This window comes from Heterocephalus glaber, unplaced genomic scaffold (assembly GCF_053883595.1).
Source record: "Heterocephalus glaber isolate CG9 unplaced genomic scaffold, H.glaber_assembly_v1.0 deba00000331, whole genome shotgun sequence".
In the NCBI taxonomy this organism is placed as follows: Eukaryota; Metazoa; Chordata; class Mammalia; order Rodentia; family Bathyergidae; genus Heterocephalus; species Heterocephalus glaber.
In genome coordinates this window covers 35,887,024-35,900,132 of record NW_028258142.1, presented here as the reverse complement: position 1 = coordinate 35,900,132, position 13,109 = coordinate 35,887,024, and the positions used below count along the sequence as shown (strand labels likewise).

The following is a 13,109-nucleotide window of genomic DNA, read 5'->3' as shown; positions in this document are numbered from 1 at the left end:
AATCTGAAGAAAGCTCATTTTGTAAGTCTGGTTAGGCATGAGTGAGGAGAGAGGATGGAATAAAGCTGAAGTTGTTCATTTCCTGTCTCTATGCCAGGTTTCCCTTCTTGGGTAGCTGAGTCCAGGCGCTATTTCGAAGCTCAGTTGGTTTGCCAGGAACCACAGGGGAATGGAAAAGGCCGGCCCCTGTGCCTCTTCCCAAGGAGGATGGCTGCTCTCTCCTTAACAGAATTCATGGAGAAGGAGAAAGGAAGGAGGGGAAGCAACCTCTCCAGGAAGTCTTTGCAGCTGGGAGACTGTGGCCTCTTCACAGCAGGGCCACAGGGCTGAGAACATCTATCTGTCTCCCCACCCCACTTCCCCTTCAGCTTTGTTTCCTTCCTTCTCAGCACATTCTTTATTATCACCACTTCATCCTCTCCTCCTATGCTATGCTATGGTTCTCATTTTCTCGTCTCTCCTGTTGTCTTTTACTTCTTTCCTCTTAATTTTTCTTCCTTTCTTTTACTGAGTCTATTAGTTCCTGATCCCTCCACTGCTTCCTTTCTTTCTACCAATGTCAACTATTACTCTTTTCTCACAACCTCCACCATGTCACTTTCCACTCTAAGTGGGCCTGCCTCCATGCTCTCCTTCTTGGTGTTACAAGAACTCACCGTTTGACTAGTTATGGTCTTTACTAGTGCTCTCCTGGCCAGCACCCACCATCCCCAGCAATCCTGATTAAAGGTTATAGCAAAGCTCTGTGAGGCACCATTACTAAAGCCTCTTAACTCAGATTCACACCAACAAAGATCCAGAAGACTTGTGCTTCTGTCTTCTCCAGAGTGAGCAAATCAACTGCTCTCCTGCCTCCTTTCCCTATGATCATGTCTGGACTTGCAGAGCAGAAGTGGGCATGCCATAGATAGATGTGTCAATAACCGAGGGGGCCTCTGTGCCCACAGGCTACACATTTTCACTTTTGAAATTTTACATCACCTGAAACTAGCTTCCTCAGGAACATGCTGTTGCTATGACCCTGAGCAGGCTATGTGGGAAGCAAAGATTTAGCTTCTGCAGGCCAAGATACACACTGAAAAAACTGGGGTGTTTGCCACTTTTTTTCATCTGGAGATAGAGGATATAAATGCTGTTTAATTAAAGTCATAAATCTAGCTTTTGTCATATTTTGGCTTTGCTGTTGCTAAATCTAATCTGGTTTTGCTTGTTTACTGAACACGTTGACCACTAAGCAAAAATTCTGAAATCAGCAGAGATTGTTTCCCAGCCCTTGTCTTCCATCCCACCCTTTCTTGGTGTATAGGACACTTGAGCCCACCTCTCAGCAACAGCGCGGCCCAGTGCCACTCACATGGGTGTGTGCTTCTCAGACCTGAAGGAGCATGCAAATCCCCTGGATCTCCTTCCAATGCGGACTCTGTGTCTGGGGGTGGGGTCAAGAGTCTGCATGTGAAGCCCATCTTCAGCCCTCACCTGGAGCTGCAGGGAGTGAACTGTGCCTAGCAGGGACATACGCACAAAGATCTAGGCCAGAACTTATCAGTCTTAACATCGCTTGAGGAGTTTTGAAAATGCCAATGCCCCGTCCAGATGCACCCCGGAGCAATTAGTTCAGAATCTCAGGTGAGAGGCTTACACATCAGCATCACCTAAATATCTGTAGATGAAATAACCATGTAGGTCAAGGTTAAGCTCTCAGGGCTTAAGGAAGGAGGGTCACATCCAGCTGAAGAAGGGGCTCTAAAAACAAGGCTGTAACTGCTCGAAAAGGAACACCCCCCTCATTCCACAGTGGGTTTCAGTCAGCACTCGCTAAGAGTCAGCAGGAGATGTACGATAGGAATGGCAGACTTTGTAAAGCTCTGTAAACCCATCACTCCCTTGAGTTCCAGGTTGGCCCGGTGTGGTAACACCCAGGCCACTCATAGATTTCCTTGCCCTGAAGGCCTGTGAGCTCAACCCTGGCATCCCACCCACCCACAGATCATCAGCAAAGCGGCCGCCTTGTCTACTACTCAGCCAGTGCATTTTCCACCAACTCAGGCTAAAAGGGTGGCCAGGGTCCATCAAGGGCAGAAAATGCAATATGCAAAGCTAGGTTTGAAAGATCGTAGATCTGCTGGAATAAAGCCACCACCCAGAAGGTCACATGAGCATGTTATGTCATGTGGAAGCACACGATGCAAAAGCAGAGAAGGGGCAACCCTCCCCACAACATGCTTCGGCAGGAGAAACCAGCCTGGGGCTCTCTTCACCTGCTGCTTAGAAGAGACCTGAGCTTCAACACCACCCAATATCTGCCATGGCTCCCCCACCCAGCACCACTCTCATCCCCTCTAAGCGTCTCCACCCTGCCTGCCCGCTGCCCTTCCCCCACCGAGAGGACCTTCACCAGTCACCTGCCCCTGGGTTCTCCTGCATGAGGGCCTCAGGGACAGCTCCTGGTGAGCTCTGTCCCAATGTCCATTCCCTCCAGGGATGGCCCTTCCTGCCCACTCCACACTGGTGTTGCTCTTAGAAAACAAACATCCTTGCAGGGGAAAGGATCAAACTTTTATTGAAAAAGAAGGACCTGAAAGACATGCTAAACAAAATCGCTGAGGAGGTCAAGCACAGAAGGACTGTGTGTCCCTACGCAAGGAAGGAAGGGGGTTACACATCACCCCAGCTTACACATGGAAGACCTAGCTTCACCCATGCACCAGTGCCTGAAAGGAGATATGTGCTCAGACATATTGAACCCAAAGGCTATAAACTTCAACTACAAAAAGCTGGGATCCCGAGAGCATCAGGGACCCAACAGTGTGGTCACTGCAGGAGAGATAGACATCCTCAAGGAAGGGTCTAAGATCCTCAGCAAGGGGCTTGATGTGGAAGAGCCCAGGTCAGAGCATGAGAAGGCTGGGTCAATTCCAGGTCCTGGGCCAACTGGATGTGTGATTTTAGGCAGGTATCTCATGATCATAGGATCATTTGAGGAAACACATACAGTTAGAGGAAAGAAGGTACTTTGTAGCATTAAAAATAGTATGTGCATGATGGTTCAAAGCAGGGCAGAATTTGTAGCCATAACCTCTAATCTCCAGTGAATACTTCATTCATTCATCAAATATTTATTGAGCACATACTCTGTGCAAGATACTGTACTACGAAGAAAACAAAGAAACTCTACTTAAGGGCTTCCAAGCGTCTAGTAGAAATGGGAAATGTACACACACAGCAGTGATGGAGAGACAACCCTAAGAGGTAGGTACAATTTTTGTTGTCTCATGGATGAGATGAACAAACAAAGGCACAGAGAGTTTGCAGAATTTCTGTAAGCATGCACAGCTAGTAGGTAGGGAAGCTAAAATTTGAATCCAAGAAGTCTGGCTCCACTATACCACCTTTAATTAACTACCCAAAGTCACCTAGGAGTGGCTTACAGGGTAAGTGTGAATGGGGGGGAAGTTGCAAGCCCAAATAGATCCTAACCACTACACAGGCCAGAGGACAGGCCAGGGTGCTCGTGTAAGGTCAGGAAGGCACCGTGGCAATGGTAGGCTGGGGCATGTGGACAGGATTTGGGAGGATAAAATAGAGCCACAATCTCAGAAGCAGAGTCAAGCCAGAGGCAGCAATGGGACAAGAGCAGATCTGTTTTCCATTCTACACGTGGGCACATGCTACAGAGAAAGTGGAATTGGGCTTAGGCATGTATGGAAACCTGCTAAGCAGAACTGTGCAAGATGGAGAACAGTTGCTATCTTCAGACTATCCCAACATTTCCTCCTTAAGTAGTCCCAGCTGAGGAGGAGAATTTACACATTATATAGTACTCTAGGGACACAGCTCCAAACAGCCACCTACACTTCCAAAATTTCTAACCCCAAATTTTTATTTTTAAAATAAAAAGATTTGCACTCAACTATTTCATAAGCCAGGTTTACTCAAATATGCAACTGTTACTCTATATTGTTTTCCTCCAAGACAAATTAGCATTGCAGAAAACTGTTTCTCTATGCCTGGGCCTAGGCCACCCCAGTTTAAATCTTATGCCCAGAGGTACATGTCTCCAGTCCAAGTAGCAAAAGACTCAGACCTGGAGCATCTTGGAAGATTCTCCAGCTTTGGCATGACCAACTGTGTTTCAATTTACCCATCACCAGAGGCAGGGCGGAGAGGAACAGCAGCACCTGAAGTCAGGGAGGCCGGCTAGATGCTAACCCAGGCAAGGGAGGGCCTGGCCCAAGGTTAAAGTGTGCTGACCCAAGCAGAAGCACTCCAAGGGAAACTGGTGGTGTAGTAGTGGCCCTTGGGAAAGTGTAGTGAGGCAGGGGAACCACATGTACACCACTGAAAGGTCACCCCACTCTGGAAGTGACAACTCAGAAGGGTGTCCCCCCCATGTACTTCCACTTCCAAGCTACGTTCTAAGGCAGAGCAGCATCAAAAGAGACCTGCTCTCTCACCCCCACAGCCACAGCACATTCAATATACTCTCAGCTAAGGGCCAGAGTCCCCTGCCACGGGCTGGGTAGATCCCCAGCTACAGTGCCTCAGCCCTGGCCCTGTGGGAGAACTCAAGAAGATACAGCCCCAGGCCTGCTGCCCAGACAGTGTGCGGATCGCCCAGGAGAAGCTGTACTGCCTCCGACCCCTGCCCCAACCAGCCTGTCCCTCTGGCCCAATGAGTCAGCTCCTCTCGGCTCAGATAGACTTGTTGGGCCGGAACTGCCAAGAAAAGCTGAGAGCTGCCCCTAATAAAAGACAACACTGAGCCAGCCTCTTACACAATCCACCCCGAGAAAGGCACCCTACATATAGCCCAGCCACTGGCCTGCTCACCCTTTCTGCCTAGCAATGGAACATCTCCTGGCTTCACCCCATCCCTGGGTGTGATCCCCCAGCCCAGTCTGCCCCCATTCTGCCTGACCAAGCATTCTCCCAGCTCTGCACACTTGATTTCTCTCTTTCAGAACTGTCCCCTGGCTCTGAAACCAGTGTAGCCCCTGCTCTCAGGAGCCCAGCCTGACTCACCAGGTTCCTCTCAGAGTGATGCTGTCACTGTGGTCCTCATGAACCAGACCAAAGGAAAGCAAGAGGGTTGCCCCCAGAGAAAAGGAAGCCCTGGGATCAACCACTGAAGTGCTCTTAGGTGGGAAAGGGGGTCTAAGTGTCCCATGAAGACATGAGGAACAGAACTGGAACCAGCAAAGGGTGAATGCCCTGTGGAGTTGACATTGGCTCCACAGATACAAGACTTTCCAATAATTAGGGCCATTCACAGGAAGAACAGCCAGCCTCCTGGGGCTGTGGGACTCCAGCCAATAGGAGAAAACATCCATCTGTCAGAGGAGCTAGAAAATGACAGAGAGCAGAGAACATCCCCTTGGTTCCTAAGGTTGTAAAATATTTATGGAAACTCTCCATGCATCAATTACAAGGTCTTGGGCAAAATTATCAGTTAATATTTTGGAAAATCTGCTAATCACTCTTCCCCTCTGGAGCTGCAATGACTTCCACAACTCAGTTAGTTAGACGATGACCTAAAGGGTGAGAATGACATAGATTCACCCCTAAATGACCAGGTCAACCAAGCACATGTGGGAGAGAGAGAGCTTTGACTCCACACTAATTCACACCAACAATTCAAGAAACCCCTTTCCATCCATGGCAGCAGGAGCATGCTGGATGAGGCACAGACTCTTCCTTTTGCTCATAGACATGAGTTTGCATTTCCTCTAGGAATGGGTGGGCTTTTAGAGAAAAGAGCCAAGAGAAGAATTTATAAATTAGCACAATAGAGCAGGCATCACATTTTCTAAATATTGGAAGAAGAATCAGCATCCCTGGCTTCATCTTTGATTGCCACCAACACTCCCCATGTGCCACCAGGCCCACAGTGGGATTTCCTGGCCCGACCAGCAGTTTTCCCAGGCATTGCTTTGGCCTAGAGTGTGCTTCTCTTATTTGCCTGCTTGGCCTAGTTCTGACATGACCATAGGGCCCTGGTGTCCCCCACGCTGGGAGAGCAGATTGCTGGGCTTACCCGGTGTCACCGCATTACCACATTGGTACTGAGGATCTGCTCATTGCTCTCTCCCCAGCATTGAAAGGCCTTTGAGTTGTGTTCCTTCCAGGGGACATCATGGGTGCACAATAAGCACCCAACACAGGGGGCTCTTACAGAGAGGATGGAGGAGCCAATCTAAGGAGCCTGACTTTCTGCAGAGATGCGGGACTGAGCAAAATGCTTTTCTGTCCATCTTTCTGAGGGAGAGGAAAAGGTGTGGGCAGTCAAGGAGAGGGCAGGAGTGCGCCAAGCAGATCATTATGTGTTCTTGGAAGCGGGTTTAATGGACTGGCTCAGAGCAGAGCAGGGAATGGGCTCTGAAGCCCTCAGACAGGACGTGGCCGGGGCAGGGATTCCATGTTCAGTTCTAACAAGTGGTGATGCTTTATGGAAACTTTTGAAAGATGTCCTGTTTCAGACCAGCCAGCTTGTACCTCATCTGGTAGCTCCAGCCATCTTTCCCTTCAGTTTGAGAACACAAGAAGGGAAATGAAAATCACTGACCGCCTACTATGTGCCAAGAACTAAGTCAGCGATTTGACTGTCCTAAGAATCCTAGGTTGCCCTTTGAGGAGGATGACCCATGGCCAGACAGCACAAGCAAACAGGGCTCTTTCCCAACTAGCGACCTTCTCTTTACGAGTACATTTTTGCTACAGTTTTCACCCCTGCCTTCAAGCCAAAATTCCCCCTTTTTAGCAGGATAAACATTCCCATGGCAAAGGAATGCTGTGTTCCCAAGGGGAGATACAAGCACATCGCTCCTGCCGAGGCCACGTGGGCTTGTGAAGCAGCGCTGGGCCCAGGCTCTGCTCACCCCGCCAGCGCCTGAGGCAGCCCGGGGTGGGATCTGGCTCTAATCTCAACTCTGCACCAAGCTGCCCATTCTTGGGATCTCTCTCTCCTATCACAGTGAAGAAAGCTAGCCACACAAAGTACAGGGAGCCACAGGAGGAGCAATTCCTGTTTTCCTCTTCTGGGCCTTGATTTCTCTATAAATGGGAATATTGTCTGCACGAAAGGGTGGTGAGCAATGTGTCTTTTAGGAGAGTACTTCAGAGAGTGCCTTTTTTGTGCAATCATTCATTCTCTTCTTAGTTCATTAAACATTTATCCAGGAGTTTTCACATATCAGGTTTTCTGTCAGGTGGTACAAACACACAAATTAAGGAAACAGTCTTTGGTCTTAAAAGGCTCATAATATATACACATTTCTCACCAAAAGAAATATAAAAATATTTGAAGTCTTGTAGTTAGAGAATAATTCTCAATTCCTATCTGTATTCTTAAGCACAATCACTTGAAAGCCATTCTGTCCTCGATTATATGATATATATTGTTTTCAAAAATTAACATCTCTGAAATTAAGATGCATCTTACTGTTGTGATTGGCAGCAATTTCTTTTCTCTTGGTGATGCATAAAATAATGATATATCTTGAAATTGATAATATTGTGGATTCAATGAAATACATTTTTTAAATGTTGTTATCCTTTTTCAACTAGACTTTTAATGGATTTTACAGCTACTGAATTTAACACAGTTCTTTCCAGAACTTTTACAGTTCATCCAGATGCCTGGTGTCGCATAGCTCCTGTGTCTAGATATCAGCCCACCTCTTTGTTTTCACGCGGAAATTTTTGCCAAGGGACCAGAGATGCTGTGTCACCTTTTGGCCACCAGAGGGAGAGAGCACAGAGGAAAGGGCCAGTTTCCTAGGCCTGGCGTTGTGGTCCACCCTCCGAAACCTTTCTGACATGGCCCCTCAGGGCTGGCCATCTCCACCCCTCACCGAACCTCCCCCCCCCCCCCCGCAACAGGGTCAGAAGAGAGGGAAGGGAAAGATCCCCACTCCAGCGCAATGGCAGCAGCAGGATGGGTGGGAGTTGAATGATCCTTTTAGAACCACACAAAAATGAGCTATGGCTTCAGGAGCTCCTTGCTCCTGGGAGTGAGAACGTGTACTAGACTTGGCCCTGCTTCCGAAAATGCAGGGCTGGTGAGCTCTTCTTAAATCACTGGAGACTCCTGAGACCCACAGGGATTTGTAAAGTTCTCCAAGGAAGAGTTCCCACTCTAGTATTCACCTGGAGCCTCATCTACAATTCCTTTCTTCCTTCTTTCCTTCCTTCATTTCTTCACCCTTCCTTCCTTCTTTTTCATATTTGTTTATCGAACACCTACTGTATGTCAAGCACTGTCCTAGGAGCCATGGATACAGCAGTAAACAGAACAGAAGGGGCCACTATCCTTATGAATATTGAGTTCTGGATGGGGGCTTCACAAATAGATACACAAGTCTACCCTGAGGAGGAATACTGGGTCCCATGAGAGTACACAACAAGAGAGTGCTAGAAGGAGGATGGATCTGGCAAGGTTTCTGTAACAAGTGGTAGTCAAGACATAGTTCTCCAGCTAAAGAGTGAGGAAGAAGCCTTCCCAGCTGATGGACCTGTACATACAAAGGTCCTGAGATGGAAAGTGCTTGACACCTTCCAGGTACTCCTGGGAGGCCGGCGTGGTGCCCAGAGCCCTGGGAAAAGAGAAGCTGGGGATGGGCTACAGCTTGTGGGAGCTTGTCGTGCAAATCCTTGACACCATACTGAAGATGTGTTTTTTCATCTGAAACCTGTGGTGGGTTTTAAGCAAACAACCAACTTGAGTGGATCTCAGTATTCATATGATAACCGCCCTGTGGAGTATGGCTTGGAGAATAAATCTGAGGGAAAGTGAAGGAGATGTACATATGAGAATTCTGGATAAAAAGCGTGAGGTGAAGGTAGCTTGCTGTTGACTGTGAGCATGAAGGTACATTTCAGACATAGAATTACTAGTTTTGGAGCGTGGAAGAGGGGAAGCATTAAATGTGACTCCTGAGTTTTCTGAAGGAGCAGCTTAGAGGGGGAGAACTTTTCCTGGGTGGGCATCTCTGAGGGAGCACAGGATTGGGGAAACATTATCAGTTTTCAGCATCTTAACTTTAAGCTACTTCTGGAACATCCACGTGCAAGGGTAAAGTAGACAAATGACTCTATTAATCCAGTGCCCACAACTGGACTGGAAATTGGATTTGAGAGTCATAGGCATGCAGATGGAATATAAAGCCATGGTGATCACTGGCATCAGCTGTGTAGGAGCATCAGTGAAGAAGGAAAAAGTGCACCAGAACAGAACTCTTCAGAATGCTTGTGTGTGCAGGAGGCAGAGCCAGCCAAGGAGAAGTGAAGAAGCAGCCAGAGAAAGGAACAGCTACAAAGCTAAACTGGTGCGTGAAGGAGGGATGGTCAACTCTTAGAACACAACTGAGCAGTCTCTTGAGATGAGGACTGGAACATGTTTGGATTCGCCAACATTCAAGTCTTAGAGACATCAGCAAAGGCAGTGGTAACAGAAACCAGAATGAGATGAACTAAACAGAGGGAAAGAAGCGCCAAGTGTCCATTTGTGGTGGCAATGATAAAGTGAAAGCAGTCTATTCTGTTTATGAAAGTGTAGTCACGGTCGGTTGCTTGAGGAAAGCTTGGGAAAATTAGGGCATTGGATTTGTCCTGGCTGAGATTTCACCACACAAGCAAAATGAAGGGAGATGGGAACAAGGGAAGTGAAAGAAGTAAAATGAAATCTAAGCTGGTCAAGGAGGGAAGGAAGATAGGAGGCAGGTAGAGCTAATAGATCAGAGGTCTCCAAGAAGTCAAAGGGCTAGATCAGAGAGGGTACACGAGCAGACGAGGTGAAATTACAGGAGGTAGTAGCCAGAGGAGGGATTTGATTTTTGAGAATTTATTAATGTGTGTGATAATAAATCTTTGCTGTGACTTTGGAAATTGGTGGCTGGAAAGAGGAGGTAGAAAGACTCAGTGGAGATGAAGAGGATGAGGATCTGAGAAGCCAAAGAAGATGATGAATTATCTGCCTGGACATTGAAGTTGCTTTGAATCACTGGAGTGGGGATGAGCACCGAAACCCATACCTGGATGAGACAGGAACCAGAAAGTCAGTAACGACAGTGAGCAGTTAGACGGGGGGAAATGGTCGCGTGTAAGTCTCAGAGAAGAGAGTTTCTGCACAAGCAAGGTGAGAGGGTGGTCTGGAAGCAAAAGTGGAAAGCAAAGAATCTCCTTTATTGGGAGGAGGAAATAGCCCAAGGAAATGCTAATGCAGGGGTAGGGGCCTTCATTCCCTGTGGAAGAGACCTGTACAATCTCTAGCAGAGTCTGTGAAGTTAAGTGTAAGGAGTGGTTGCACCTAATTAGGGATCTGCAATCCCTGTCCTAAGACTTTCTGTAACTCAGGGCAGGCAGTGTGGAGCAGTGGGGAAATTTTTAGATCATACTGAGAGATCCCCAAAGTTTTTTATACCACTTCTGAGAAGCACAATAAAGTATATAAAGACATAACTGAGCTGCAGGAGACAAAAGAAGAATGGCTGGAGTAACTAAATGGGAAGGAGAAAAGTACAGCAATACCAGGGGGTAAAAGGATGAAAAAAGAAAACTGGAGGCCTTGAACAGAGCACAAGAGCAAGCTGTGTCCTAAGACCTGGCCCTAGTGGGAAGGGCAAAGAGCCTCATATGGAGCGGATAACACCTCCAGCTTCCGGTAGAATGTACCAGAGCCTTGTGCTGTTCCTAGAGGAGTAAAAGGGAGAAGGGACTAGATAGGGCATGGAGGAGAGAGGAGAGACAAGGGAGATTAGTGATCAGCTGTAAATAGTCTTCACAGCAACTTAGATAAGGCATTTCTTTTAGCCTCTCAATCAGTACTAGATCTATGTGTTATGCATCAAGGAGGAATTTATACACACATCTAACTACCACAATAAGATAGCAGCAGGTAACATGAAAGGTAGAAAAAGTCTTTCTTCAGTAGTTAAAAAAAAAAAAAAGATATTTCTAAGCAGGTGGTCAGGAAGTTATTTCCACCAAGAAGAGACTTCCTTCTGGGCCTGGACAGATGAGAGTATTTGGAAAAGTCAAGCTCACATGGATGAAGAATAGCTCCGGGCCCTTCTGGCAGCACCAGCTACAGCAACAGTAGGTCCCACAACTATCACTGCTCATGTCCCAGGTCAGAAGCCTCCTGAGGTGTTAGTCTAACCTCAGCCAAGTCCCTGTGGCCCTGACCTTATTACTTGTTTTTTCTCTTCCCCTCTCACCAGTCGCATGACAGATGAGCGATCGCCCCCTGAAAGAGATGTCTGATAACAGCAGTCCTCTCCTGCCTGAGACCCTTTCAAGCAGATCCACCCTCTATGAGTCAGAGCCGAGCAGCCCTACCTGGCCCCCAGGCTCCCAAGCCCTACCCTTGCTGGAAATGCCTGAAGAAAAGGTGAGTAATGTCCACTCTGAGATGTTTTCCAGGTGGGAAGCTGAGGGAGGAGGGAAGTGAAGGATGCTGCTTTTCCAGCTTGCCAGTGGACTCAGTATTTACCAGGAAACACCACTCCCCAGGGGGATTCTGCCTTAATTATTACACGACCACACCTGTGATTGGACCTACCTAGCCTTCGATCAAAAACCTGGCTCTGAGTGAGCTACAGCTTCAAGGACAAGTAGAGAACACACACACTGATACACCAGTCTTCCAACCAGTTTCCAAACTCTCTGCCCTTGAACTTGCTCCTGCTACATAGGTTGTATTGACAGTGTCCTTTGAAACTAAAGTTTTTTAACTAATTAACTCTGGTTCATCTAATCTTTCTTTGATTCTTATATTTTTGGTGCCGTATCTTACGGAGCCATCTTCTATAAGGTCACGAAGATTGTACCAATTTTTAATAGCTTTAGCACTTACAGTTAGGCCTTTTATTTAGAGTTAATCTTTGCATATGGTGTAAGATAGAGGTTCACCTTTTATCTTTGTATGTGGAAATCCAGTTGTCCCAAAACCATTTATTGAAAAGACTATTCTTTCTCATTGTCTTGGTATCCTTATCAAAATTTAATTGACTATAGCTGTATGAGGTTATTTCCCAACTCTGTTCAATGTCACTGATTTATATCTTTATCTTTATGATAGTACCACACCAGCATAATTACTAAAGCTATCTATTTAAGTTTTAAAATCAAAAAGTGTGACCCCTCCCATTTTGTTATTTTTTCAAAAATATTTTATCTTGAGACTCTTGCATTTCCATATGACTTTCAGGACCAGATTTTCCATTTCTTGGGAAAAAGGTGACTGAAAAATCAATTTGGGGAATACTGCTATTTTAACAGGATTAAGTCTTGTGTAGACAGAGGATAACTTTCAGTTTATATATGTCTTTAATTTCTTTCAGTGGTGTTTTGTAGTTTTTGGTGTACAGATTTGCACTTTTATTATTAAATTTATTTCCCAAAAGTTTAGTTTTTTGATTCTATCATAAATATAATTGTTTTTGTAATTTTATTTTCAGATTGTTCATTGCAGGTGCATGGAAACAAATTGATTTTTTAATATTGATCTTCTATCCTGTAACCTTGCTGAACTTATTCATTACCTTTAATAGGCCCTTTTGCAGACTTCTTAAGAATTTCCCATATAAAAACACATACCATCTATAAATTGAGATAAGTTAACTGCTTTCTTCACAGTGGGTTGCTTTTGCTTCTTTTCCTAGCCCAATGTATGGACTAAAACATCTAGGATTATGTTGAGTAGAAATGGCCAGAGCAGATATCTTTGTCTTGATCTTAGAGGGAAAAGAATTCAATCTTTTATCAGTAAGTGTGACATTAGCTATAGGTCTTTAGTAGATGTTCTTTATCAAGTTGAGTAATCTTTCTTCTGTGATTAGTTTATTGAGGGCTGGATGCATTTCAAGTGCTCAATAGCTTGTCCTTTTGGCTATAATAGCTTTAGACCAAGGAGTCCACATACTGAGGGGAGTATGAATTTGAATGGGAAAAAACAATTTATCTTTGTTTTCACCAACTTCCAATGGACTTTAGCATTTACGTCAATACAAATTTAGGCAGTGAACCACACAGCCATATTAGTATTACCTGAGTTTCTATCAGTGTCCTAGAGTGGGCTCCAGGAATCTGATTTTTACATGGAGACTTGCAAA

The 13,109-nt window shown here is 46.0% G+C and overlaps 1 protein-coding gene across 4 annotated transcripts in view; it reads left to right on the top strand.

The window, feature by feature from the left end:
- The window catches only part of Slc14a2 (solute carrier family 14 member 2), a 431,234-nt gene that overhangs the window by 370,100 nt on the left and 48,025 nt on the right, over positions 1 to 13,109 (top strand). For all 4 annotated transcript variants that reach the window (XM_087193188.1, XM_087193186.1, XM_004855073.3 and 1 more), the window contains exon 4: positions 11,217 to 11,386. In XM_087193188.1, coding sequence (XP_087049314.1) covers positions 11,228 to 11,386 — 159 coding nt within the window. In that variant the 5' untranslated portion in view covers positions 11,217 to 11,227. The remainder of the gene's footprint in view (positions 1 to 11,216; positions 11,387 to 13,109) is intronic.